Genomic DNA, 27,943 nt, shown 5'->3' with positions numbered 1-27,943 from the left:
TTATCCATAAAGACAATTCTGAGTTATCCATTTTATGGATTTTTTGGGGGGAAAGGTTTATGTCCTAACATAACTTTTTTCAGCTGCTTGGCATGGTACTCAGCCCACAGCAACACTGCGAAAATTTGTGGAGTAAATGATTACTTCTGGCTGACTTAATGCAACCAACAGTTTGATGTATTTTTGTGGAATATAAATTAATTTATATATGAACCAATCAAAGCATTAGCTCTCTTGATATGTAAACATAAAATAATAAAATGCTTCCGAAAGCCAAATGATGGTAGTTTATCTGCCATTTTGGATAAACTACCTTGCCACTTCTCATCATCATCGGACTCACTTCTTCATTTCATTCAGCCCACTCATTGAATTTAACTTTTCTCACTCACCGTTTTTATTACGTGCATAAAAACCTAAATATTTTCACAGTATCTCTATGGAAAAATACTGTTAATGTTTACCTTCCCCATTATTCCAGTTTCCCAGAAAGCCTAGTGGCTGGATGTCATAGTTTGGGCCGCTGTTGCAAAATGCCATAAACTTGGTTGCTGGTAAACAAGAGGAATGTATTTCTCACAGTTGTGGAGTCTGGAAAAGTCTGGGAAATGCAGGATCATGGTGGGAAATGCAGGATCATGACTCTGGCCCATTTAGGATCTGGCGAGGGCCTGCCTGGGGGAGGGCCCACTTCCTGCTTCCTGGACACAGTGCTGTCTTGCTGTGTCCTCACATGGTAAAAGGGGGAAGGCAGCTCTCTCAGGCCTCTGTTATGAGGTACTAGTACCACGAATGAGGGCTTGGGCCTCATGAACGAACCACCTCTTAAAGGCCCCACCTCCTTAGACCATCACATTGGGAGTCAGGATTTCAACATTGGAGTTTTGGGGGAACACAGACCATAGAAGTGGTAGACTGCTGCCTTTGAGAACTAATCCTTGCTGTCCTTACCACACTGCAGGTGAGCTGATCAACCTTGCTATGTACTGTGAGAGGATAAGGAGGAAATTTTGGCCAGAGTGGCACCACGATGATGACAATACCATCTATGAGTCTGAGGAGAGCAGCGAAGGCAGCAAAACCCACACCCCGCTGCTGGATTTTAGCTTTTACTCAAGGACAGAGACTTTTGAAGACGAGGGAGCAGAAAACAGTTTTTCCAGAACCCCAGACACAGATTTTACCGGACACTCACTCTTTGATTCGGATGTGGACATGGATGACTATACAGACCACGAACAGTGCAAGTGACGTCCAGCCTCACTGACCCTCTTCCTTGGGACCTGCCACTCCCTGGGTCGGTCCATTTTCCCAGGTAGCAATCCATCCGAGCTGGGAGGAGATCTTCGTGCTTGGCACAGTTTTCACATGCTAACTGGACTATAGCAGCCTTATTTCTTTTTTGTACAAACAAAACACAGAACCATTCAGATGACTCCATTGAAAACAAACAGGCAAAAAATAATGTCAGCATGGTTCCTGAAATCCATTTTTGTTTTCATTAGAAAACTATTAATAATATTGTGTGGTAGAGCAGGTGTAAGAGCTGGTTGTCAGCTGATAGTTTTTATGATGATCCTCTTCAACCTTGAGGTCTTAATTGTGAGATGGATTCTTGAACCTCCTTCCTCCACCAGGATTTGAAGTAATGAGAGATATCATCAGAAAAATGTTTTATGGTGGCTGCTTGTACTTTATGTGTGTATATTGTATGTTGAGACATAAGTCAAATAAAATCCACAGATATTAAACGAACACCTACTATGTGCAAAGCACTTGCTAGGTGCTAATCAGTATACATTTTATTCTAAGCCCTGCCAGTGACTAGCTGTGTGATTTTGAGCAAATCTCTTATTAACTATTGTGTGCCTCATTTCTCCCACCTGTAAAGTGGGGATGACAATACTCTCCACCTACCTACCTCACAGGGGTGTTGTGGGGATTCATGTGGTAATGTTCGTACGGCGCTTTAAACCTCTTAGAAGTGGTGCGACATAAACACAGCATTTTATTCTTTATTGCACTTCATGCATGTGAAGATTTGAGGGCAAAGGAATTCCATATCCAGGCAACCACCACCACAGTCACCTGCAAAAGCTGAGCAGATGAAATACACACAAAGGTACACTTAGGACTTTGTCATCATTCCTTTCTGTAATCTTGGCTGAATCAAAATCTTTTGTTCAAAGAACATTGGAAATGTTTTTACAAATTATCGACAGCTACAAACAGTCTTCAATTCTACCATGTATTTGCAGAAAAGTGGTTCTTTCATTGCCTGAACTCACCCTGGCATGTTCTGTGTTGACTCCAGAGTGTTACGTTGCCTATGTTTGATTTATTTGAGGAGAATAAATCTCAGGTATATGGCAGGTTTCATAGAGTTGAAGGGAAAGTATTTCATTGATTTTTATAAGCAGAAGCCTGCCAACTTGTAATGTCTTTTTGAAAACAAACCTTGCAAAGATGTATTGAAAAGATGCAGTAGCAAGAGGATACTTGTATCAAAGCACTCTGTGCAGTGTTAGACTATATGCAGTTTTATTAATGCAACTTTTCTGGTGTTTTCAGCCACTGCCCAGTGAGAGGAGAGCAATGCTGAGAACAAGTCTTAATGTTTTTTCTGTCTTATCCCCGTTCTCTCTCTCTTTCTCTCTTTCCCTATAGTATTCGATGAACTGTTGGCTTACCCATATTTGTGAAGGCACCCTATTTCTAAAGATGAAGTTGTTGTTGTTGTTGTTGTTGTTGTTGTTTTGACTTTGGACATTTTCCAGGGAAATATGGGGCAGAGATCCTGGGTGATGGCTGTGAGATTTGGGCTAGGAGAGCCAAGATTTACAATTGCAAACAAAACTGCTTTGCTTCTGACCAACATAAGGATTGCTCATTATGGGGTTAAAGAGGCACTTCTTAAATTACAGCAACTTCTGAGAAATCCATGCACTTTACTTGAAAAAAAAAAACAACCTCTTTTTGAAGATAGCATTTGCAAAACAATCTTAAAAGGCTGCTGTAGATTCACAAAGAGGTAAAGGGAGGAGAGTTTTTCAGGCTGCTTACCACTTAAGCAATTGTGTAGGGCATGTGTAACCGGGAATACGTGCTGAGATACCCTAAGTTAGAAATTCTTATTCCATGGGAAACTTAGTTGTTAATATCTTATTAAAACCATTCTTATTTAAAGGGACTGTTTGATGCCTAATAAGAATGTGGTGGAGAAGATATGAATGGATAAGCTTGTTTGAGGCTCCAGCATCATTTGGGAGGACTGTTTGCCTCCCCTCTCTCTAGCAAGTGTGTTTTAAGGCCAACTGGTGGCATTTCTGTGTGACTAGGGAGACTCCTGGACTGAAAATATGAATATAATGAACAGGTGGACTGCAGACCTGTCTCCACAAAGCATGGGTTGTCCTTTTCCCACCACATTTTAGCAGAAAAGAAATGTATTTCAATTTTTTTCTATGAATAATCTATCTTACTGTACAGTACCAAGTGTGATGTATTTTCTCTCAAAGGATGATTAAGTTATGAGAATGTAGATTCATATATGTTTTTAATTTTATATTACTTGGAATACAAGTATGTGGAGAACCAACTTTGAAAATGAAGTTGTAAAATAAGTCATTCCATCCAGGTACCTCTTACAGGGGCATGAATGGACATTGCTGTCTGGAGTCTTGGGCAATTGCCTGACATCATATAACTGGGCATCAACATTTTGTAGGTGTTAATTTGATTTAGAGCCCTAGAATATGCCCCCGCTTTACTTTCCCAAGGTGGGTTATGCAAACAAAATAACCAAGACAAAGTCACCATAGTGTGAGTCTTTATCCGGAAGGATTTAATTTTATGTGCTTCATTCTTAAGCTACCCAGATTTGAAATGTTCTCCAATTTCATGAACAGGTGCTAATTATAAGAAAAAACAATAAGAAGTTAAGGGACATTTTGGTCATCTGGCTTCTTGTTCAAGTTCTGTGTTTCCTTTTTGCTGGAAGGTAACTTGAAGTATGTGATATTTAATGTTAACAGATGCTTTTGGTTGGACAACAGACCCATAGGCTATTCGTTCTTTTTTTACCTCTCACTGTAAAAGTAAATCAAGCTCTTGCATCCACCTCTCTTTGCCCATCTGTACCCCCACTCAACAAGATTAATGAGCAGAATCATTGAGCTTTACTCTCCATCAGAACAGATATAAGGACAATCTATATTTATGCAAAGATGAACTATATTGTCAGCATTTACCAATTTGTTGTTGTTACATAATGAATTGTAGAAAGTGACACTACCAAGGCTGTGGGCTACCCAGGAGACTAATCACGGACTTGGAACAACTTGGACTTGAATCAAACTGCAGTCTACTCCTCAAGTGAGCCCTGCCCATGTATACTGTGGTGTTAGGGTATATTTTTGTGAAATAGCTAAGGTTCAAGGAACCAGACATACTAAGGATTTTGGCCTTGTGGGTCTTGCTTAGATTTGTTTGAGAGATAATATAGAGTCATAGAAATGTATAGCTGTGCTAAAAATTAGCTGTAGAAAGCACCTTATTGGCTCAGTGTCACACACATACTTATTTGAAGGGCAGGACCAAAAACTGAGGTCAATATGGTTCTTTCCATTACACCACGTTGCCCTTGATGGTTTCTTTCTATTATACCACCTTGCCCTTGATGGTTCTTTCCATTATACCACTGTGGCTTTGTTGTCTTATAAAATGCATGTTACCTGAGAAGTCACCCTGTGTTCAGACAACCAGCACATCTCCAGCCATTCCCTGGTTGGAATCCTACTTCGCTTTTGTCCATGTCCTGTCAGCCTGGTCAAGACCAATACAAGAGACCTCTCATCAGTGCAGGGCATTGCTAGACTCTGAAGAATAGCAAGATGGATTCCCAAATCACCAAGACTCCTCATACTTCCTTATGTATCTTTTAAAGAACCCATGTCCATTCCCTCACTTGCTGAATATTTACAGAGCACCTACCCTGTGCCTGGCCCTGGGATCTACACTGGTTGTAGAGTGGCAAATAGAACAGCACAGAACTCTGATTTCAGGGCATCCCCTTTTGCCTAGACTTCTCTAGCCTCTTTTATGTACTTGGCCATTTTCCTGTTCCATTCCATCCACTACAAATGGATTAATCTTTCTAAAAAGCTCTTTGGCCCTGATGGGGTGTGGCATTGCCTCAGGGTGAGGGGCTACTCCTTAGGGTCTGGTGTTTTCACCTTTGTTCACCTTGTCTCCATAGCTCCTCCATGGGAGCCATCCAGTGCAGCCAGGTTGATCCATTTGCCATTGCCTAAAAAAGCCTCATGTGGCCCACCTCTGTGCCTCTGCTCATGCCAGTCCTTCTCCTGAAATGTTCTATTCTCTGCTCCACTGGCCCAAGTCATGCCCATCTCTCAAGGTCTGACTTCGTCAGCTTCACAAGAAGGCTTCCCAGCTGATTATAATCTCTTCCTTTGAAAATGAAGCACTCATCACTTCCTTCCCTGAAGGTTGCATGGGAAAGATGCTCAGAGAGTGAGTCACATACCATTAAATAGTGAATTTTCACTTTTTGTTTGTCAGGAACTCCACTGATAATCTAACGAAAGTTCTATACCCTATTCCCAGAAAAACACATATATGCAAATACATAAAATGTTACATATAAATTCAAGAAATTTAGAGACCTCCTGAAATTATCCATGGTTTCCTCAGGGGGTTAATGGACCCCAGTTAAAGAGTCTTGTTCCCAAGAGTCTTTAAATGTTATCATTGTGTTTGTTCTTGTTTTTAACACAGCCAGAGAGAAGAAAAATTAGTACAGGCTATGCAAGCAAAAGTAATCTCTATTATCCATGTTCAGTATGTCTTGAGTGACAGAAAAGAAGAAAGAAGTGCTCTTAGGTTATTTGAGAAAATTTTGTTTTGGAGGTTTGGAATTTTGAAAGTCATAGGATTTTGTTGTTGTCCTTATCATTTATCTTTTAACCACCCCCAAAATTGATTTATCAAAATGAGTTCAGGGCCAAGTGTGCTTCATTTCAGCCCTGAAACCTACCGCTTCTGCATGGATAGGGCAACCAGCCTGGGCTGAAGGTGGGAGAGAAGAGGCTGGATTTTTCTTCCTTGAAGAAAGGTCTGCACAATCAGGTTTTCCTGTATTCATTTATTCATTCATTCATAGAACAATTGTTGAGTGTATTTTCAATAAAAGGTTGGTGCCTTTTGTTGATAGGGAACAACTCAGGTTATTCTTCTTTCTTTCTTTTAGGGTTTTTTTTTTTTTTAAACAGAGTGTGTTATTTTATTGTTCCTGACTATGACCCAGGATCCTTTGTTCTCCTTTATATGCAGTGCTATTTAAGTCAAACTAGAACTGATAAAAGTACACTCAATGACGAATACTTCCCAGGCTAAATGCTTGGCGCTGGGAACCCATCTTTAACAGGTCCGGGGATCAATTGCGTGTGATTGTGAAGTGCTTGACCTTTATTCAGTTGCTTCCAGTGGTCTGGATATAACTCGGGAAGTTCAAAAGGATCCCCTTGGTGGGTGAGGAGGGAGGGGCCTCTTACCTGTAAGACTCTTGCTGGTGTCAGGCGTGGATGTGAACATCTGTGGCATGTTTTCCTCATCTGAATTCCTTACCCAGAAACTCAGATTTTTGGTCCCTGACTTTCAAGAATATCTTAAGGATATTTAAGTTTCCTTAATCTTTGAGATGAGACTGCTGGAACCAGCAACGTTAGCCTTGCCTGTTAGAGATGATTACAGAGGGCACTGAAGCATAGATTTAAAAAAAGGGGCTCAGCTGTTTTGGAGCTGACAGGGTGACCTCCTCAACCATTCTGCTTTCGCCGAAGCAAGGAACTTGTCCCCAGACCTAGACCCTCTAAAACTCGTGCTATTGGCTGGACCATGACAAACTAGGATGCTCAAATTTCATAAGGATGATTGCCTTAAATTGTCAAATTGGTAGACAAATAAAGGGGACCGTTGCAATAATAAAACGAATAACCTACAGATATGGTCTAGCAGCACCAAACTGACCATTTCAGTAGGAAAACAAGTCATCTGGAGTAAAAGATGGATACGGTACTTTGGTGTTCTGTACACAATAATTTTAGCAAAGAATTTAATGGCCATCATGCATTTTTGAAACAATCCATTAACCATAAAGCAATATATGTGTATCATAATCAATTAACTTTATAAAAAGTTGTGCTACTAAATGTGACTAATTCACCTCCCACCCCCCATTGGCATGCATTTATTTTTATTTATTTGTTTTTATTTGTGGCTCTGGAATAGAGTAACTTTCACTTATTAGTAATGCTTAAGCTTTTTTCCTTATTTAATACCTTTTTTGTTTTTAGTTACCCCATGGCTTCTAAAAAATAAGATCCAACTTCTGAATTGCCATGTTAGTTAATGGTGGCTAAACAGATAGCAAAGGGAATATAATATAATTGTTCATTGAGGGCTAAAAAAGAGGAATGCTCTGAATATTTACTGTCTTCCTCCTCTTTAAAAACAAATCAATGACTTTCCTCTTTCATTGTTCAGAATCAGAAATGTTCTTTCGTATTTGCTTCTCTTCTACAAGAGATTATATTTGGCTTATTAAAATATAAACCATGTCCAAATGATTGTATTTTTATCTTTAACAAATTATGCCTGGGATTTGTTTTTTACAGAAATAAGGCTAAAGGCTTCTGCTTCAGTAGGGGTGACATGTTTACTCCTGTAAAATGATTTTTATGTTACTCCTGTCAAAATGATTTTATTGCAAGTAATAAGTCTTGTGGGATCAGAACATGCTTATTGTAAACACATATTTTTTTCCCAGTGATCTACATCATGCCAAATGTCTGACAACTCAAATGTTGATGAGAGCGATGGTTTTTCCATGGTGATGGTTGGAAAACTGAGGGTCTGAGTCTCTCATTTGGTGGTATTAGAATTTAAGTGAGTAGGAGGAGAGAAGAAAACAGTAACAAATGTCAAAGTTTCAAGCAACCATGTGGTATGGCTGTGGTAGAGATGTATCAGGCAATTGAAAGTTTTCTAGGTGGTGCCATCTTGCTAAAATAATAAAAAGTACAGGTTTATAAATCAAAAACAAGTGCAATCTATGTAGGGAAGGATTGTCTATGGATATACAAGTGGCCAGTGCAGGAAGTGAAGTAACATTTATCTTTATCTTAATTTCTATGCTCATGTCCCCCATTCCCCTTCTGAAGCCAGGCCTGGGACCTTAGATAGCAGCTTAGAGGGTCTGGCCCTGATGCGTTTACTCCTTTAATTTTGGAATTTCCTTCTAGTCTCTTAAGAGTGTTTGTGGCATATATTTTTCATTTTATAAATATAAAATTGTACAAAGTAATGTACATTTTGTTTTAGAGAAGTCTTTTAAATGTTTGCAGACAGCCCAGATCATCCATCCCTATTTAGGCAGTGGTCTCCAAACGTTTGTGTTTATTCACCCTATTAGTAAAACTTTCTGAGCATGCCCCTCCATGTATGTATTTATGATATATATGTATATATGTATACACTGCTATATATGTATATACTGTTTTACTGTTGTAAACATTAAAAACCATAGCAAACATAGACATTTTAAAAGTATATTTTCTGGTCCTCAATGGAGTTTAGAGAATGGGACAAGGGGTCTTTAGGCGTAGCACCTAGATGCCTGTAATTAATTAGAGAATGTGTATATACCATTTGTGGCAAAGCAGATATAAAACAGGCATGGATGCATGATTTTAGGTCAAGGTATTTGATTATTTTTACTTTAAATAGGCATTTTTGGTTGGGAAAGAGAAGGATGAACAATTTGATGTCACCTTTAAGACTGATGTTTTTAATTCTGCTTTTGGGACCACTTGATCTAGAATGCCTTGAAAATTCCAGAAAGATTTAACAACACACTGAGGTAAGCAAAACAAGAAAAGAAAGTAAGGTTGAGGTGATACCCAGATAATGCAAATGCAGGATGTATTGTCTGTGAATTTCAGCATCAATCTGAAAAACATGTTTTGATAATGCCTGATAATTCATCATCTCACTGATTACATGTCTTTTTTTCTATTTGTTTGTAATCTTGTGTCTTCAAATGTGTGGAAGATGTGCAGACTTATTTTTAGGTATCTGAGATAGGAAGGGCCAATGTTGGCATAATTTGAACCCACATTTCAGCTACTTGGGGGCTAATGGGCGGACACCACCTGGAAACATTTACCTGCACCATCTGTTTTGCAAACACAATGATTAGCATCTTGCTGAATGATGACCCCAATGTGAAGATGGCATTTCAGTGTTTATTTCTGGATCTATGAGTTACTTTAGCAGAGTTATTAGTAGTTTATAAAGCCATATTTAAACTTGTACACTTGATTGTAAGATAGATTTGAATTGTGCACTGTGTTGACTACTATATATAAATGTGGGAATTCTGTATATTTGGTCTTAATGCTATATGTATTTGATGTGTAAATGATAACTAATGGATATGAAATAGTTTTCTGTGAATGTCTTTCTTCCAATTTACTTCTCTTTTGCAAATTTGAATGTTTAAACTTCAGGCTCATGGGGAAAATCTGAAATGTTTGCATCTAATATACTGTTAAGTGGTGGTCTCTTAGAAGACTGGGAGAGTATTTTAGTTGTAAGGTTCTTGTATAATTAAAACAGAGGTAATGAATTTTTTAGGCATATAACTGATAGAATTTCAATGAGTGGCTTTTAAGAAGAAAAACAGATCTCTGGGGAATATGCTGTCCCATCCTCTCCTGCTTTTATTTCATGCCCAGTGTGCCTCAGAGTGTTACAAAGTGTGAGAACCACTGGTAGAGAGAAGACAAGGAGGAGAGGGAGAGCTGGGAGCACATGTTGAGACCTTTACTATGGCTAGGCCTTATAATAGACCAATTTCCCCTTGTATAAATATTGTCTCAATTAGGCAGGGTGCAGTGGCTCATGCCTGTAATCCCAGGACTTTGGGAGGCCAAGGTGGGCGGATCACCTGAGGTTGGGAGTTTGAGACCAGCCTGACCAACATGGAGAAACCCTGTCTCTACTAAAAATACAAAATTAGCCGGGCATGGTGGTGCATGCCTGTAATCCCAGCTACTTGGGAGGCTGAGGCAGGAGAATCGCTTGAACCCAGGAGGCGGAGGCTGCAGTGAGCTGACTTTGTGCCATTGACTCCAGCCTGGGCAACAAGAGCAAAACTCCCATCTCAAACACACACACACACACACACACACACACACACAGTCTCAATTAGTTTTCATACCTCTTCAATAAAGTAATTATTGTTCCCAAATTACAGATGAAGAAAGACGTTTGGGATGATAAACTGGCATATGGTAATATGGCCATGATATGCTCAAGTCTTTGGGGTCAGAGATTCACAACAAGATTTTGGAAATTCAAATCTTACTATGAAGTGATTCACACATGTGTATGGTAATGAACCTTAAAGGATAGCTGGGCCTATAGGCATGTCAAGATCTATAGAGACATGCAGGATGTTTCAAATTCTATCTTAAAATTTGACCAAATCTTTGGTCAAATAATAATACTGTTACTCAAATATTAGCTTTTTACCATTTAGAGCAAATTACAATCAGGTAACATTCAAAATTCTAACCCTCCCTTCCCAACATGGGAATATCTATTAAGTAGCAAATGAGAGAACCCCCTAATTTCCCATTTCAGTGATAATACTGATTGAATATCTCTTATCTGAAGTGCTTGGGACCAGAAGTGTTTTGGATTTGGGTTTTTCTCAGATTTTGAAATATTTGCATTATACCAGTTGAGTATCCCAAAATCAAAACTGGAAATCTGAAATGATGCAATGTCCGTTTCCTTTGAGTGTCATGTTAGTGCTCAAAAAGTTTTGGATTTTGGAGCGTTTCAGATTTTGGATTTTTGGATTTGGGATGCTCAACCTGTAGTTTGGTTTTTATCTTTTTAGACTCCATTTCTCTTGACCTATAAATCCTAACTATCAGCCCTGTTTATTAACATAGACCCTAGTCAGAAATGCTTTGAAATAGATCTACATCTACTACAATGTCAGTTGGTTCCACACCCTTCTAGAACTTGTGTGGGATCCTGGACTTCCTGTCTGTCCTGTTAGGGAAGCTTTGCTGTCCTAGCTTTCAGGACTCATCAGAGGGAAGAGGGTCATTTACCTTTCCAATGTGCTGTGATCTCAGAGTCGTTAAAATACATGTTTTGCTGCCATTTGTACTGTTTCTTGACTCAATGTTTCATATTTCTGTTCTTCTTTCCTTTTAGAGGAGAGGCGGAACAGCTGGTCTCCCTGCTCTCTCAGAAGCTGCTTGATTTGTTTCTAGATGACGCCACTGGCAGGCACTCATTAGATCTTTCACAGCTGGGCTGGTTCCCATTAGCAACAGACTTTTCTTTTAAAAACTGTCAAGGTCAGAGCAGCTTATCCTTTGGATAAAAGTGGATTTTGGAGAAAAAAAAAAAGAGGAAAAAGAACCAGCTTCCTTCCTTACGGAATTAGCGTGTTGCTGCCCCGTATGCCTAAGAGGTCTATTTTAGTGCCAGTGTTCTTGTTATGAAGACTTAGGGGGTCGTCTCCAGTGAAGGGACTGTTCGGATTGGAGGGTTACGTTCACCTACCGCAGGGTATGTTGGGCCTGGGCAAACACACTGAGTAACCTGTGCTCAACATTATATACAGGTAAATCTGGATGAAAACAAACACGAAAGGCAGCTCCGGAAGGGCGGAGGGTTGAGGGAGGGGCTGAGTGTGGGAGGGGCAGGCCCAGGCCCCTTCCCCACTCTACCTGTTTACAGGCATTGATTGTGTGGGGGCCTGGCTACCTCCTTCTCCACCGTCACAGGCCTCCTCCCAACTTTAGCTGGGGATTTCAAAGGAAGATGGTGGAAATCCTGTGTGACTGTCAAACAGTCAAAAGTCAAATAGTCCTGATTCACTGGTGGCACAGCTTGGGAAGGGGGGTAAGTGGGGAGGAAGTATGCAGGGCCAGATTCTATGGAAGTCATCCCTTTGGAGTGAGGAGGGTGTTTGAGCAGGGGACTAACACAATGGGAGAGTATTTAAATAAGATTCATCTGAGGACATCCTGGATATAGTCAGAGAAGAGGCCATGGCAGAACAATGAGACCTGCTGATTCCCGGGGCTCAGAGTGAAGCTAAAGGCATGCAGGGGAGAGGGGATGGTGGAGATGGGGAGAGGGAGAGAGCAGCCACGTGCACAAGGAAACACTGAGGCTCCTGGGATGTGAGGAGCAGCAGTGGAGAGAGAGATGATGAAAATGAAGGTAATGCTTAGGCTCCTACCCCAGGAGACTGGGGATGTAGTGATGCTGCTGTCAGACATGGGAAATGTGGAGGAAAGGGAATGGGTTTGCAGGGAAAATGGAGTTTGGTTTTAGTCACACTGAATTTGAGGATCCAGTAACAAATCACAGGCCTGGAACTTGTGATGGGGTAAAGTGAAGCCACAGCCTATGAAGGGATAGTTAAAGCAAATAAGCTGGAGAGCTAGAGACAGAATAAAAATTACTAGCACCTTATATTTGTATTATGTTTAATTGTCTTTAAGATATTGTAACTCCTGGAGCATGTCACTATCATTTTCTTATATAAAATGAGGGGGCCTGTAGGTTGATCTTTAAGATACCTTCTAGCTCAAACCTCCTTCCATCCTCCCCTGAAGTTAAGTACTACTTCTCTATAAACACCAATTCTACCTCCTGCTTTGCTGATTCTCATATCAATGAAGAGTTTATTGACCAAATCAACTAATAATAGCTAACATTTACATATCACTTACCATGTGCTAAACACCGTGTTCCTTGCAAGCTACATATATCAACTCATTGAATTCTCACAACAATAAAATAAGTGCTATCATTGTTACCATTGTCATTGTCACCATCATTATCACCATCATGTGGCTCCATCATCATCATCACCACCATCACCATTGTCATCATCATCACCATCATCATTGTCACCATCACCACCACCACCACCACGACCACCACCACCATCCTCACCATCATCATCATCATCTCAACAGATTAGAAACTGAGGCAAAGTGAGGTTACATAACTCACTGGAGATCTCATGCCAAGTGAACAACAGGGCTGGGGTTTGAAAGCAAAGAGTCTAGGTTTAGGAACGTAGCTTTTACATTCTGCACAATACTAGGTCTACACCACTCTATCTCTTCTGCTATCAGACCACACAGAAGGTAGAAGGCTGTGAAGATTGGGAGGTGCTTGTGTTGAACCAGGAGTGATTTTACTTCATCAACTTTTGTTAAATCATCCTCACCTCGTAATGCAGGGTTTGCCTTCTTACAGAACCCATGCAGATCTGTATCATTGAGAGGTGAAGCCGGCTGGGCTTCTGGGTCAGGTGGGGACTTGGGGAACTTTCTTTCTAGCTAAAGGATTGTAAATGCACCAATCAGCACTCTGTGTCTAGCTAAATGTTTGTAAGTGCACCAATCAGCACTCTGTAAAAACGCACCAATCAGTGCTCTGTGTCTAGCTAAAGGTTTGTAAATGCGCCAATCAGTACTCTGCAAAAACAGACCAATCAGCACTCTGTAAAATGGACCAATCAGCAGGACGTGGGCAGGGCCAAATAAGGGAAAAAAAGCTGGCCACCTGAGCCAGCAGTGGCAACCCGCTAGGGTCCCCTTCCACACTGTGGAAGCTTTGTTCTTTCGCTCTTCACAATAAATCTTGCTGCTTCTCACTCTTTGTGTCCACACCACCTTTAAGAGCTGTGACACTCACTGTGAAGGTCTGCGGCTTCACTCCTGAAATCAGTGAGACCACGAACCCACCAAGAGGAATGAACAACTCTGGATGCGCCACCTTTAAGAACTGTAACATTCACTACGAAGGTCTGCGGATTCACTCCTGAAGTCAGCGAGACCACGAACGCACCGGAAGGAATGAACAGCTCTGGACGTGCCACTTTTAAGAGCTGTAACACTCACTGTGTAGGTCTGCGGCTTCACTCCTGAACTCAGCAAGACCACGAACCCACCAGAAGGAAGAAACTCTGGACAAATCTGAACATCTGAAGGAACAAACTCTGGACACACCATCTTTAAGAATTGTAACACTCACTGCGAGGGTCTGTGGCTTCATTCTTGAAGTCAGCGAGACCAAGAACCCACTGGAAGGAACCAACTCTGGACACATTTTGGTGACCCAGATGGGACTATTGCCTATCGCCAAGCAGTGAGTACCATCAGACCCCTTTCACTTGCTATTTTGTACTATTTTTCCTTAGAATTTGGGGGCTGAATACCAGGCACCTGTTAAAAGCTGGCCAGTTAAAAGCGACTAGCACGGCCACCAGACTTAAGACATGGTTGTCAGGCTTTCTGGGAAAGGGCTCTCTAACAACCCCCGACTCTTTGGAATTGGGAGCGTTGGTTTGCCTGGAACCAGCTTCTGCTTTTCCCATACTTCTGGGCTGAGCCAAGGGTTGGCAGAGAGAAAAGCCATTCAGCTCCGGGGTCCCGACAACAAGTTGGTTGACCCTGCAGCCATGAGCAGAACTCTCAAAGTCATGTCGCCCAAGCGAGACTCACCCATCTATCCTATCTATCCTGATGCTTGCCTCCTGGGTCCTAATGCCTGTCAGACAAACTTCCTCCCGCCTTTCTTCTCCGAGGCTAGTCCTGCTTCCAAAAGCCACTCCCTGCCTCTGGTGCTTTTCTAGTTTATCCTGTAAGAATGATTTCTAGTATAAACTTCAGGACTCTGTTACCTTCTTTAGGCACCCGGGCTCACCAACCAGAAAGACATAATTTTTGCCCAAAGCCCCATTGTAGGGGGGAATATCTGGAATTTTAGGATCCCTCCTCAGAAAAGCAGGCCTAACAAAAGCTATTCCTGAAGCTAGGATTTGGGGAGACTCAGAAATTGTATCCTTCCTATTCATATAAGTGAGGACAAAAGGCATCACTCTTCTAACTCTGGAGATCCCTTCCCTCCCTCAGGGTATGGCCCTCCACTTCATTTTTGGGGCATAACATCTTTATAGGACATGGGTAAGGTCTCAATACTAACAGGAGAATGCTTAGGACTCTAACAGGTTTTCGAGAATGCATCAGTAAGGGCCACTAAATCTGACCTTCCTCAGTCCTCCTTGTGGTCTAGGAGGAAAACTTGTGTTTCTGCTGCTGCATCAGTGAGCGCAACTATTCTGATCAGCAGGGTCCAGGGACTGTTGTGGGTTCTTGGGCAAGAGATGTTTCTGCTGCTACATCAGTGAGGGTGACTATTCCGATCAGCAGGGTCCAGGGACCGTTGCGGGTTCTTGGGCAGGGGGAGAAACAAACCAAAACTGCTGGCGGTTTTGTCTTTCAGATGGGAAACACTCAAGCATCAACAGGCTCATTCTTGAAATGCATCCTAAGCCATTGGGACCAATTTGACCCACAAACCCTGAAAAAGACCTGGCTCATTTTTTTCTGCACTACAGCTTGGCCCCAATATTGTCTCTCTGATGGGGAAAAATGGCCACCTGAGGGAAGTATAAATTACAGTACTATCCTGCAGCTTGACCTTTTCTGTAAGAGGGAAGGCCAATGGAGTGAAATACCTTATGTCCAAGCTTTCTTTTCATTGAAGGAGAATACACAACTATGCAAAGCTTGCAATTTACATCCTACAGGAGGACCTCACAGCTTATCCCCATATCCTAGCCTCCCTATAGCTCCCCTTCCTATTAATGATAAGCCTCCTCTAATCTCCTCCACCCGGAAGGAAATAAGCAAAGAAATCTCCAAAGGACCACAACCCCCCCTGGGCTATCGGTTATGTCCCCTTCAAGCTGTAGGGGGAGGGGAATTTGGCCCAACCTGGGTATATGTCCCCTTCTCCCTCTCTGATTTAGAGCAGATCAAGGCAGATCTGGGGAAGTTTTCAGATGATCCTGATAGGTACATAGGTGTCATACAGGGTCTAGGGCAAACCTTTGATCTCACTTGGAGAGATGTCTTGCTATTGTTAGATCAAACCCTGGCCTTTAATGAAAAGAATGAGACTTTAGCAGTAGCCTGAGACTTTGGAGATACCTGGTATCTCAGTCAAGTAAATGATAGAATGACAGCTGAAGAAAGGGACAAATTCCCTACCAGTCAGCAAGCTGTCCCCAGTATGGATCCCCACTGGGACCTTGACTCAGATCATGGGAACTGGAGTCATAAACATCTGTTGACCTATGTCCTAGAAGGAATAAGGAGAATTAGGAAAAAGCCCATGAATTGTTCAATGATGTCTACCATAACTCAGGGAAAGGAAGAAAATCCTGCCTTCCTTGAGCAGCTATGGGAGGCCTTAAGAAAATATACTCCCCTGACACCTGACTCACTCGAGGGTCAATTGATTCTAAAAGATAAGTTTATTACCCAATCAGCTGCAGATATCAGGAGATAGCTCCAAAAGCGAGCCCTGGGCCCTGAACAAAATCTGGAGGCATTATTAAACCTAGCAACCTTGGTGTTCTATAATAGGGACCAAGAGGAACAGGCCCAAAAGGAAAAGTGAGATCAGAGAAAGGCCACAGCCTTAGTCATGGCCCTCAGACGAACAAACCTTGGTGGTTCAGAGAGGACAGAAAATGGAGCAGGCCAATCACCCAGTAGGGCTTGTTATCAGTGTGGTTTACAAGGACACTAAAAAAGATTGTGCAATGAGAAACAAGCCTCCCCCTCGTCCATGTCCACTATGCTGAGGCAATCACTGGAAAGCGCACTGCCCCAGAGTGCAATTGTTCTCTGGGCCGAAGCCCCCAACCAGATGATCCAACAACAGGACTGAGGGTGCCCAGGGCAAGTGCCAGCTCATGTCCATGTCATCACCCTCACTGAGTCCCGGGTACGTTTAACCATTGAGGGCCAGGAAATTGACTTCCTCCTGGATACCGGCACGACCTTCTCAGTGTTAATCTCCTGTCCTGGACAACTGTCATCAAGGTCCATTACCATCTGAGTAATCCTGGGACAGCCTGTAACCAGGTATTTCTCCCACCTTCTCAGTTGTAACTGGGAGACTTTGCTCTTTTCACATGCCTTTCTTGTTATGCCTGAAAGTCCCACCCTTATTAAGGAGGGATATATTAGCCAAGGCTGGAGCTATTATCTACATGAATATGGGGAACAAGTTACCCATTTATTATCCCCTACTTGGGAGGGAATCAACCCTGAAGCCTGGGCATTGGAAGGACAATTTGGAAGGGCAAAAAATGCCCACACAGTCCAAATCAGGCTAAAAGATCCCACCACATTTCCTTATCAAAGGCAATATCCCTTAAGGCCTGAAGCTCATAAAGGATTACAGGATATTGTTAAACATTTGAAAGCTCAAGGCTTAGTAAGGAAATGCAGCAGTCCCTGCAACACCCCAATTCTAGGAGTACAAAAACAGAATGGTCAGTGGAGACTAGTGCAAGATCTTGGACTCATCAATGAGGCAATAATTCCTCTATATCCAGTTGTACCCAACCCCTATACTCTGCTTTCTCAAATACCAGAGGAAGCAGAATGGTTCAGTGTTCTGGACCTCAAGGATGCCTTCTTCTGTATTCCCCTGCACTCTGACTCCCAGTTTCTCTTTGCCTTTGAGGATCCCACAGACCACACGTCCCAACTTACATGGACCATCTTGCCTCATGGGTTTAGGGATAGCCCTCCTCTGTTTGGTCAGGCACTGGCCCAAGATCTAGGCCACTTCTCAATTCCAGGCACTCTGGTCCTTCAGTATGTGGATGATTTACTTTTGGCTACCAGTTCAGAAGCCTCATGCCAGCAGGCTACTCTAGATCTCTTGAACTTTCTAGCTAATCAAGGGTACAAGGCATCTAGGTTGCAGGCCCAGCTTTGCCTACAGTGGGTCAAATATCTAGGCCTAATCTTAGCCAGAGGAACCAGGGCCCTCAGCAAGGAATAAATACAGCCTATACTGGCTTATCCTCACCCTAAGACATTAAAACAGTTTCAGGGGTTCCTTGGAATCACTGGCTTTTGCCAACTATGGATCTCCAGATACAGCGAGATAGCCAGGCCCCTCTATACTCTAATCAAGGAGACCAAGAGGGCAAATACTCATCTAGTAGAATGGGAACCAGGGGCAGAAACAGCCTTCAAAACCTTAAAGCAGACCCTAGTAAAAGCTCCAGCTTTAAGCCTTCCAGAAAAGCAGGGATAGCTCTTGGAGTCCTTACCCAGACTTGTGGGACAACCCCACAACCAGTGGCATACCTAAGTAAGGAAATTGATGTAGTAGCAAAAGGCTGGCCTCACTGTTTATGGGTAGTTGCGGTGGTGGCCATCTTAGTGTCAGAGGCTATCAAAATAATACAAGGAAAGGACCTCACTGTCTGGACTACTCATGATGTAAATGGCATACTAGGTGCCAAAGGAAGTTTATGGATATCAGGCAACCACCTGCTTAGATACAAGATGCTACTACTTGAGGGACCGGTGCTTCAAGTGCGTACATGTGCAGCCATCAGCCTTGCTGTTTTTCTCCCAGAGGATGGGGAGCCGGTCGAGCATGGCTGCCAACAGGTTGTAGTCCAGACTTATGCCGCCCGAGATCATCTCTTAGAAGTCCCCTTAGCTAATCCTGACCTTAACCTATATACCGATGGAAGTTCATTTGTGGAAAATGGGATATGAAGGGCAGGTTATGCCATAGTTGATGTAACCATACTTGAAAGTAAGCCTCCTCCCCCAGGGACCAGTGCCCAGTTAGCAGAACTAGTGGCACTTACCCGAGCCTTAGAACTGGGAAAGGGAAAAAGAATAAATATGTACACAGATAGCAAGTATGCTTATCTAATCCTACATGCCCATGCTGCAATATGGAAAGAAAGGGAGTTCCTAACCTCTGGGTGAACCCCCATTAAATACCACAAGGAAATTATGGAGTTATTGCATGCAGTGCAAAAACCCAAGGAGGTGACTGTCTTACACTGTGGAACCCATCAAAAAGGGGAAGGAGAGGGGAGAACACCAGCATAAGTGGCTAGCAGAGGCAGGGAAAGACCAGCAGAAAGAAAGAGACAGAAAGTCACAGAGAGAGAGAGAGGAAGTCAAAGACTTCCAAGGACAGACAAAGAGGAAGTCAGAGACAGAGAGACAGAGAGACAGAAAGTCAAAGAGAGAGAGAGGAACAGACAAAGAAGGAGTCAGAAAGAGAGAGACAAAGAAGTCAGAGAGAAAGAAAGAGAGATGGAAGTAGTAAAGAAAAAACAATGTACCCTATTCCTTTAAAAGCCAGGGTAAATTTAAAACCTATAATTGATAATTGAAGGTCTTCTCCGTGACCCTATAACACTCCAATACCATCTTGTTGTCAGTGCAAACAAGGGCACAGCCTGAAAGCACTGAGGCCACTGACAACCCATAGCCTTTCTGTCAAAAATCCTTAACCTAGCAGGTTTCCTAACAGGGATCTAAATCTTAATTAATTACCATACAAAGGTCCAACCAGATCTAGGAGGAAATCCCTTCAGAACAGGACATTAGATGGTTCTTCCCAGGCAATTAAGGAAAAAAAAAAAAAGACACAATGGGTATTCAGTAAGTGATAAGGACCTCTTGTAGAAGCAGTTAGGAAAATTGCCTAATAATTGGTCTGCTCAAACATGCCTGCGAGTTGTTTGCACTCAGCCAAATCTTAAAGTACTTACAGAATCAGGAAGGAGCCATCTATACCATTTCTAAGTTAATATGGACTGAACGAGGTTTTATTAATAGCAAAGAAAAATTGAAGTCCCAAACTTACAAGGTTTTCAACTAAAGTAAAGTTTGCTAAAAGTTAATAGTGTAACATGCATTATCCTACTACCACACACTCTCAAAGGATTTCTCAGACAGTTTGCAAGAAATAACGAAATCTATCCAGTAAGGATAGTAACTATAATCCCAAATAGACTCTTTGGCAGCAGTGACTCTCCAAAACCACGAAGGTCTAGACCTCCTCACTGCTGAGAAAGGAGGACTCTGCACCTTCTTAGAGGAGGACTGTTGTTTCTACATTAAGCAGTCAGGGATAGTACGAGATGCTGCCTGGCCTTTACAGGAAAAGTCTTCTGAAATCAGACAACGCCTTTCAAACTCTTATACCAACCTCTGGAGTTGGGCAACATGGCTACTCCCCTTTCTAGGTCCTGTGGCAGCCATCTTGCTATTACTTACCTTCGGGCCCTATATTTTTAACCTCCTTGTCAAATGTGTTTCCTCTAGGATTGAGGCCATCAAGCTACAGATGGTCTTACAAATGGAATCCCAAATGAGCTCGACTAACAACTTCTATAGAGGACCCCTGGACTGACCTGCAGGCCCTTTCACGGCCTAAAGAGTTCCCCTCTGGAGGACACTATCACTGCAGGGCCCCTTCTTTGCCCCTGTCCAGCAGGAAGTAGCTAGAGCAGTCATTGGGTAATTCCCAACAGCAGTTGGGGTGTCCTGTTTAGAGGGGAGATGGAGAGGTGAAGCTGGCTGGGCTTCTGGGTCAGGTGGGGACTTGGGGAAATTTTCTGTCTAGCTAAAGGATTGTAAACACACCAATCAGCGCTCTGTGTCTAGCTAAAAGTTTGTAAATGTACCAATCAGCACTCTGTAAAATGGACCAATCAGTGCTCTGTAAAATGGATAAATCAGCAGGATGTGGGTGGGGCCAAATAAGGGAATAAAAGCTGGCCACCTGAGCCAGCAGCGGCAACCTGCTTGGGTCCCCTTCCACGCTGTGGAAGCTTTGTTCTTTCGCTCTTCGCCGTAAATCTTGCTGCTGCTCACTCTTTGGGTCTGCACAAACTTTAAGAACTGTAACACTCACTGCAAAGGTCTGCAGCTTCACTCCTGAAGTCAGCAAGACCACGAACCCACCAGAAGGAAGAAACTCTGGACACATCTGAACATCTGAAGGAACAAACTCCGGACACACCATCTTTTTATTATTTTATTATTTATTATTTATTATTTTATTATTTTATTATTATTATACTTTAAGTTTTAGGGTGCATATGCACAATGTGCAGGTTTGTTACATATGTATACATGTGCCATGTTGGTGTGCTGCACCCATTAACTCGTCATTTAGCATTAGGTATATCTCCTAATGCTATCCCTCCCCCCTCCCCCCACTCCACAACAGTCCCCGGAGTGTGATGTTTCCCTTCCTGTGTCCATGTGTTCTCATTGTTCAATTCCCACCTATGAGTGAGAACATGCGGTGTTTGGTTTTTTGTCCTTGCGATAGTTTGCTGAGAATGATGGTTTCCAGCTTCATCCTTTCCAGTTCATGTCCCTACAAAGGACATGAACTCATCATTTTTTATGGCTGCATAGTATTCCATGGTGTATATGTGCCACATTTTCTTAATCCAGTCTATCGTTGTTGGGCATCTGGCTTGGTTCCAAGTCTTTGCTATTGTGAATAGTGCCGCAATAAACATACCTGTGCATGTGTCTTTATAGCAGCATGATTTATAATCCTTTGGGTATATACCGAGTCAGACACACCATCTTTAAGAACTGTAACACTCACCACGAGGGTTTGCAGCTTCATTCTTAAAGTCAGTGAGTCCAAGAACCCACTGGAAGGAACCAACTCCGGACACATCATCATGCCCTTGATCTATGTTCAGACACTCCTTGATTCTCTGTTAGAGGGCCTGTCTGATTTGTGAATTATATGTGGTCAGTTCACTTTAATTTTTATTATTATTATTTTTTTGAGATGGAGTCTCACTCTGTCACCCAGGCCAGAGTTCAGTGGCCCTATCTTGGCTCACTGCAACCTCCACCTCCCTGGTTCAAGTGATTCTCCTGCCTCAGCCTCCCAAGTAGCCAGAATTACAGCTGTGTGCCACCATGCCAAGCTAATTTTTGTATTTTTATTAGAGACGGGGTTTCACCATGTTGGCCAGGCTGGCTTCAAACTACCCCAGGTGATCTGCCTGCCTTGGCCTCCCAAAGTGCTGCAATTACATGTGTGAGCCACCGCGCCCAGCCAGTTCACCTTAATTCTGGTGGTTATAACAATTGGTTCCATACAATTCATTCACCCTGACTTCTTAGACGGGTCCTGGGGATATTACGGAAAAAATAAAGGAGAAAACACCCTTAAATGGCATGATTCTTAGGGCTTCAACTGCCACTGCCTTGAGAAGCTCACCTTACATATTGCTTTCCACCATCTACAAGCAGGTGATACACACTTCTACATCTCTAACCCCAGACCTTGTTCCCCATCTCCAGACCCATACATAAACACATCTATGGACACTGCCTCTGATGTCTCAACATATTCAGAAGTGAACTTATAATCACTTTCCCCTAGTCTGTTGTTTCCTGATGTTTCTAATCCACCCAATGTCTAAGCAAAACCCTTGGAGTCATCTAAAAGGCTCTTACCTTCCCTTTGAAAATTTTGAGTTACCTAATCCTGTAGATTCTACTTTTTGAAAATAGTTTTTTTAAAAATTTTATTTTAGAATCGGGGTACATGTGCAGGTTTGTTGTATAGGTAAATTGCATGTCACAGGGGTTTTGTGTACAGATTGTGTCATCACCCAGATAATAAGTATGGTACCTGATAGGTTGTTTTTCGATCCTCACCCTCTAAACCTCCACCCTCAAGTAGGCCCTGGTGTCTGTTGTTCCCTTCTTTGTGTCCATATGTACTCAATGCTTCGCATCCACTTATAAGTGAGAACATGCGGCATTTTGTTTTCTGTTTCTGTGTCAGTTCACTTTGGCTATCTTCCATCCATGTTGCTGAAAAGGACATGATCTTGTTCTTTTTTGAAGACGGTTTTGATTCCTCTCCTCTTCAGCTCAACGTGAATTTCTGGAGCTGCTGTTTCTTCTTCTTCTTTTTTTTTTTTTGAAACAGAGTCTTAATCTGCCACCCAGGCTGAAGTGCAGTGGCGTGAGCTCATTGCAACCCATGCCTCCTAGATTCAAGCAATTCTCATGCCTCAGCCTCCCAAATAGCTGGGATTACAGGCATGTGCCACCACACTCTGCTAATTTTTTGTATTTTTGGTAGAGATGGGTTTCACCATGTTAACCAGGCTGGTCTTCAACTCCTGACCTCAAGTGATCCACCTACCTTGGCCTCCCAAAGTGCTGGGATTACAGGCGTGAGCCAATGCACTCGGCCAGGAGCTGTTTCTTATCTGGGTTCTCTCTCATTCTCTACCTTGCTGCCAAGCTATTCAAAAAGCAAAAACCTGTTCATGCTGCTTCTGTAGATTTCAAGATAAAGTTCAGGCATACAAGAATCTTCATGCCCTGGAACCTGCCTCCCTTACTGGTCACATTTCCCACTACTGCCCTTTCCATACTCACACACCAAATTCCGGAGCTACCAAACTATGTATTGTTTTTGGTCACGTTGTTTCACATGGCAATCCACCACCAAGGGATGGATGCTGTTTAAAAAAAAATTTTACATTGCTGTGGTTTGACTGTATGTGTCCCTCCAAAATTCATATGTTGAAAACTAATCTCCAATGTGATAGTATTGAGGTGGGGCCTTTAGGGGGGCAGGGTGCTCATGAATGGGACTCGTGTCCTTATGAAAGAGGGTCTAGTGAGATCCAGAACGCCTTTTGTGCCCATTTACCATGTGAGGATGCCATTTTGATGGTAGAGAGTGAGCCTTCACCAGACACTGTTTCTTACAGTTCTGGAGGCTGGGAAGTCCAAGCCCAAGGTATCAGCAATTTCTACTATATTATAAATTATCCAGTCTATGGTATTTTGTAACAGCAGCCTGAACAGACTGTGACAGACATCTTTGTCTGTTTCCTTTACATACATAACAAATAGTTGATTGTGGTTATTTTTTTCTGTGTTCTCTGCTGAGCACCTTTATTTCGCTATAGTTTCACCAAGGAGAGAGGATCACTAGAAGGTTCTCTTTCATTTCTTTGATATAGTGGATTAATGACAGTTAATTTTATTAACCATCACTTTAATTTTATAATGGTTAATTTTATTTTTATTTATTTATTGTTTAAATTTTTTTAATGTTTTGAAATTTCAAAACAGTTTTGATGAACACATAATAATTGCACATATTTATGCAATAGATAGTGATATTGTGATAAGTACACATAGTGATCAGCTTAGGGTAATTAGCATATTCATTATCTCAAACATTTATTATTTTTTCCTTCTAGCTATTTGAAACTATATATTATTGCTAATTATAGTTATGATGGTTAATTTTGTGTGTGAACTTGAGTGGGCCATAGGGTGCTGGGATTAAACATTGTTTCTGGTGCACCTGTGAGGATATTTCTACATGAGACTGACTTTTGAACTGGTAAACTCAGTAAAGTAGATTGCCCTCCCTAATGTGGTTGGGCATCATCGGATCTTTTGAGCACTGCATAGAATGAAAAGTGGAGAAAGGAGGAATTCATTCTGTTTTGTCCTGTCTCACTGCTTGAGCTGGGGCATATCATCTCATCTTCTCCCAACCTTGGGGTAGGATTTACATCATTAGCTCCCCTGGTTCTCCTGTGTCTCTAGCCTGCAGACAGCGAGGGACTTAGCCCCCAAAATTGTATGAGCCAGTTCTTCAGAATAAATCTCTCTCTTATTCTGTTTCTCTAGAGAACACTGACTAATACAGTGGTGGATATAAAGATAAACCAGGCATTGATCCTGCCTTCAATGGAAGGTAAGGCATGAGCACACAAAACTCTGAAAAAAGGTAGATGCTGGCTGGGCCTGGTGGCTCATGCCTATAATCCCAGCACTTTGGGAGGCTGAGGCAGGAGAATCGCTTGAGTCCAAGAGTTTGATACCAGCCTGGGCAACAGAGGGAGACCTCGTGTCTACAAAAATTTAGCCAGGTGTGGTGGCTCACGCTTGTAGTCCCAGCTACTCAGGAGACTGAGGTGGGAGGACCACTTGAGCCTGGGAGATGGAGGCTGCAGTGAGCTGTGATCACACCGCTGCACTCCAGCCTAGTAACAGAGCAAGACTGTCTCCAAGAAAACTTCCCAAAATAGATGCTCATAATAAGATAATTTGGACTCTATAGTAAAGAGAGTCTTTCCACCGCAGGCCTTCCAGAAGCACAGGGAGGTCTCTTGGAAGTGAACTTCCAGGCTCTGTGCCTCTCTCTGTTGTTCTCCTTGCCCTTGTAGTACTGAAGGTTAACTTATTTTATTTATTTATTTATTTATTTATTTATTTATTTATTTACAAGACAGAATCTTGCTCTGTCACCAGGCTGGAGTGCAGTGGCACGATCTCAGCTCACTGCAATCTCTGACTCCCTTGTTCAGGCGATTCTCCTGCCTCAGCCTCCCGAGTAGCTGGGATTACTGGCTTGCGCCACCACACCCAGCTAATTTTTGTATTTTTAGTAGAGACAGGGTGTCACCATTTTGGCCAGGATGGTCTCGATCTCTTGACCTTGTGATCCACCTGCCTCGGCCTCCCAAAGTGCTGGGATTACAGGCGTGAGCCACCGTACCCGGCCTGAAGGTTAACTTATTTTTCTAAATCATAACACCTTCAGATGTGCCCTCTTGTTAGCATAGAAAGGAAGAAACATGTCTTTTATTGGTTAAAAAGACTTTCAGAAAGCTGGAAGTCTAAGAAATAGTTGTCCACAGACCACATGACCTGAATTCTAAGTTTAAGATTCTGTTTATCTTCATCCTCCTGAGATGACTCACACTGTCAAGGACTCTCTATCCACCATCAGCATCTTATGCAGGTAAATAACATTAACATGGAAGGGATAAAGGAGGCAAAGAGGTGTCTTGAAAAGGTCAGAGAGAACATGGAATGCATCTGTGAAAGCGAGGGACAGGGTTTTGCTCAGTAGCATCATATTAGCTGCTTGGAGGCAGGTGGTGTGGGCTGACTGGGTGTACGCAGTATATGTCTTAGTATCAGCTAAGTCACCCTTTTTTTCCTTAACAGCAGCTTCCCAAAGTCACTGTGCAGCAGCTTTTCCCTATGGGTGGAGTCCTAGAAAACTGCTTAGATAGACGTTTAAGGATAGAGCACTCTGAGAACCCCCACTCCAAAACGTTTGTGGTTGTGTCCTCATTAAACATTTGTTTAATTTTTTTGTTGATGGGTATTTACTCTGCAGGCAGGACTCTCTAGCTGGCTATAGAATGTCTGTTTTCTGGTGTCAATAGCTTTATGGGCCTAAAGCCTGAGGTAGCTGGAGGTCCAAAGGTAACTGCACAGTCCACTTCCCCTTACAGCTTGGTACATGTAATAAATGCTCAATAAAGATTTGTTACAGAAATGGACAGATTCTCAGGTAAAAGACAAATCAGATTCCAAAGAAATATCCTGTTTCAGGTTTGACACAACATACTGTGCAAAGGCGGCCAATAAATTACTCATAGAACAAATCACAGGTGACTGAACTATGGGGTAGTAATTTCTGAAGGCTCAAGTGGTTTATGCAGTCCTCAGCATCCCTCGATGGAATTATAGCACCATAATTCAAATAGCTCCTGTTTCCTTGACAGACACATACCATGGATTTGAATCCCAAATCTTGCCCATGGTTGACACTCTCTTTTTATCCACCCCTGCATTCTTTTGCTGCCCAAAAAACTCTTTTGTTGAAGCCTCTAGTGTTAGGTACATTTCTCTATTTCTTTGTGTTATGTTGTTTCCATGTATTACTGGGTATTTAACTTATTAACGAGACTACATACATGAACATTTTGTGAATGGCTTTCTTTTGGGGTTTTGGAAGTTTATTTCTTTTAGCGGTCAGTTTTTGCACCCTGTATGAAGCAGAGTGAGGCTAGTGCACGGTGCATTCTTTGCTTAAGTGCTAGCATGTATGTATTTAGTCTGATCTTTGTACACAAAAATAGAGAGGTAGTGAAATGAGAAAGATTCCTTTGTCCCCCTCGCAGGGCATGCGATGGGGGTGTGGCTCGCTTCTTCAGTGCCCTGCTGCTCAGACCTCTAGGGGAGCATACAGATGGGCAGGCTGTGGGACTCCCACCCCACAGCAATGTCTAGGGGTGAACGTTTACAGCTCCTGAAGCCCCAGTGGGCATGTGTTACCGGGTGCTCTTTCAGTTTGCCTTTCTTTTTCTATAGGCGGCTTGTGTTAGTCAGCTCAATTAGACCCTCTACCCTGTCTAAAGGATAGAGGGTTTTCTGTATCCTGGAGTTTCTAGCTTTGGTGTACTGGAAGAATCGGATCACATGTGGGCTTGGAGAATGAATGCAAGGTTTTATGAATGGAAGTAGCTCTCAGCAGATGGGGGAGGCAGAAGGGAGATGGTTTTCCAGTGGAGTCGGGCCACCTGGCAGCCAGGCTTTCCTCCAACTGCCCCAGCCAAACTCCATGTGGTTCTGCCGGTCAGTGGCCTGTTGGCATGTCGGTGCTGGTGCTTTCCTCTCCACGTCCAGCCGCCTGTGTGTTCCTCCGCTGATGTGCTCCTCTCGAAGTCCGGCTGCTTCTGTCTCTGCCCTGCTAGGGTCTCGGGTTTTTAGAGGCACAAGATGGGGACATGGCAGGCCAGGGCGGTCTTGGGAAATGCAACATTTGGGCATGAACGCAGGAGTGCCTGACCTCACCTGGGTCCCTGAGGGTGGAGCCCTAGCCAGGGACCACGCCTTTCCTCTCCCCAGCACTTCCCTTCCCCACTTCCGTATCATTTAAAGGGACCGCTCTTCCTTTCCCAGCACTTCCGTATCATTTTCGCCCTCTGAAGAAGTACATCTAACTGCCTTTAGAATATGGACGATGACAGGTCTTAGCTGCATCTTGCTGACAGGGGTCATTGTTTTGGAAGAAAACAGCAGTCAGACTCCTCCCAAAGGTCTATCTAAGCGTTCCTAGCAAAGGTAAGCCATCATCTGAGGCTCTG

General features: G+C 42.7%; 1 protein-coding gene across 4 annotated transcripts in view; it reads left to right on the top strand.

Annotated features, from left to right (window-relative positions):
* The window catches only part of FAXC (failed axon connections homolog, metaxin like GST domain containing), a 79,868-nt gene extending 68,598 nt beyond the window's left edge, over nucleotides 1-11,270 (top strand). For all 4 annotated transcript variants that reach the window (XM_019030163.4, XM_019030166.4, XM_019030164.4 and 1 more), the window contains one exon: nucleotides 962-11,270. In XM_019030163.4, the coding sequence (XP_018885708.1) occupies nucleotides 962-1,251 (290 nt within the window). In that variant the 3' untranslated portion in view covers nucleotides 1,252-11,270. The remainder of the gene's footprint in view (nucleotides 1-961) is intronic.
* The last annotated feature ends 16,673 nt before the right edge of the window (nucleotides 11,271-27,943 follow it).

This window comes from Gorilla gorilla, chromosome 5 (genome assembly GCF_029281585.2).
Source record: "Gorilla gorilla gorilla isolate KB3781 chromosome 5, NHGRI_mGorGor1-v2.1_pri, whole genome shotgun sequence".
NCBI classification, from domain to species: domain Eukaryota; kingdom Metazoa; phylum Chordata; class Mammalia; order Primates; family Hominidae; genus Gorilla; species Gorilla gorilla.
Note: the sequence above shows the minus strand (reverse complement) of the source record. Positions and strands in the feature narration are given on the sequence as shown.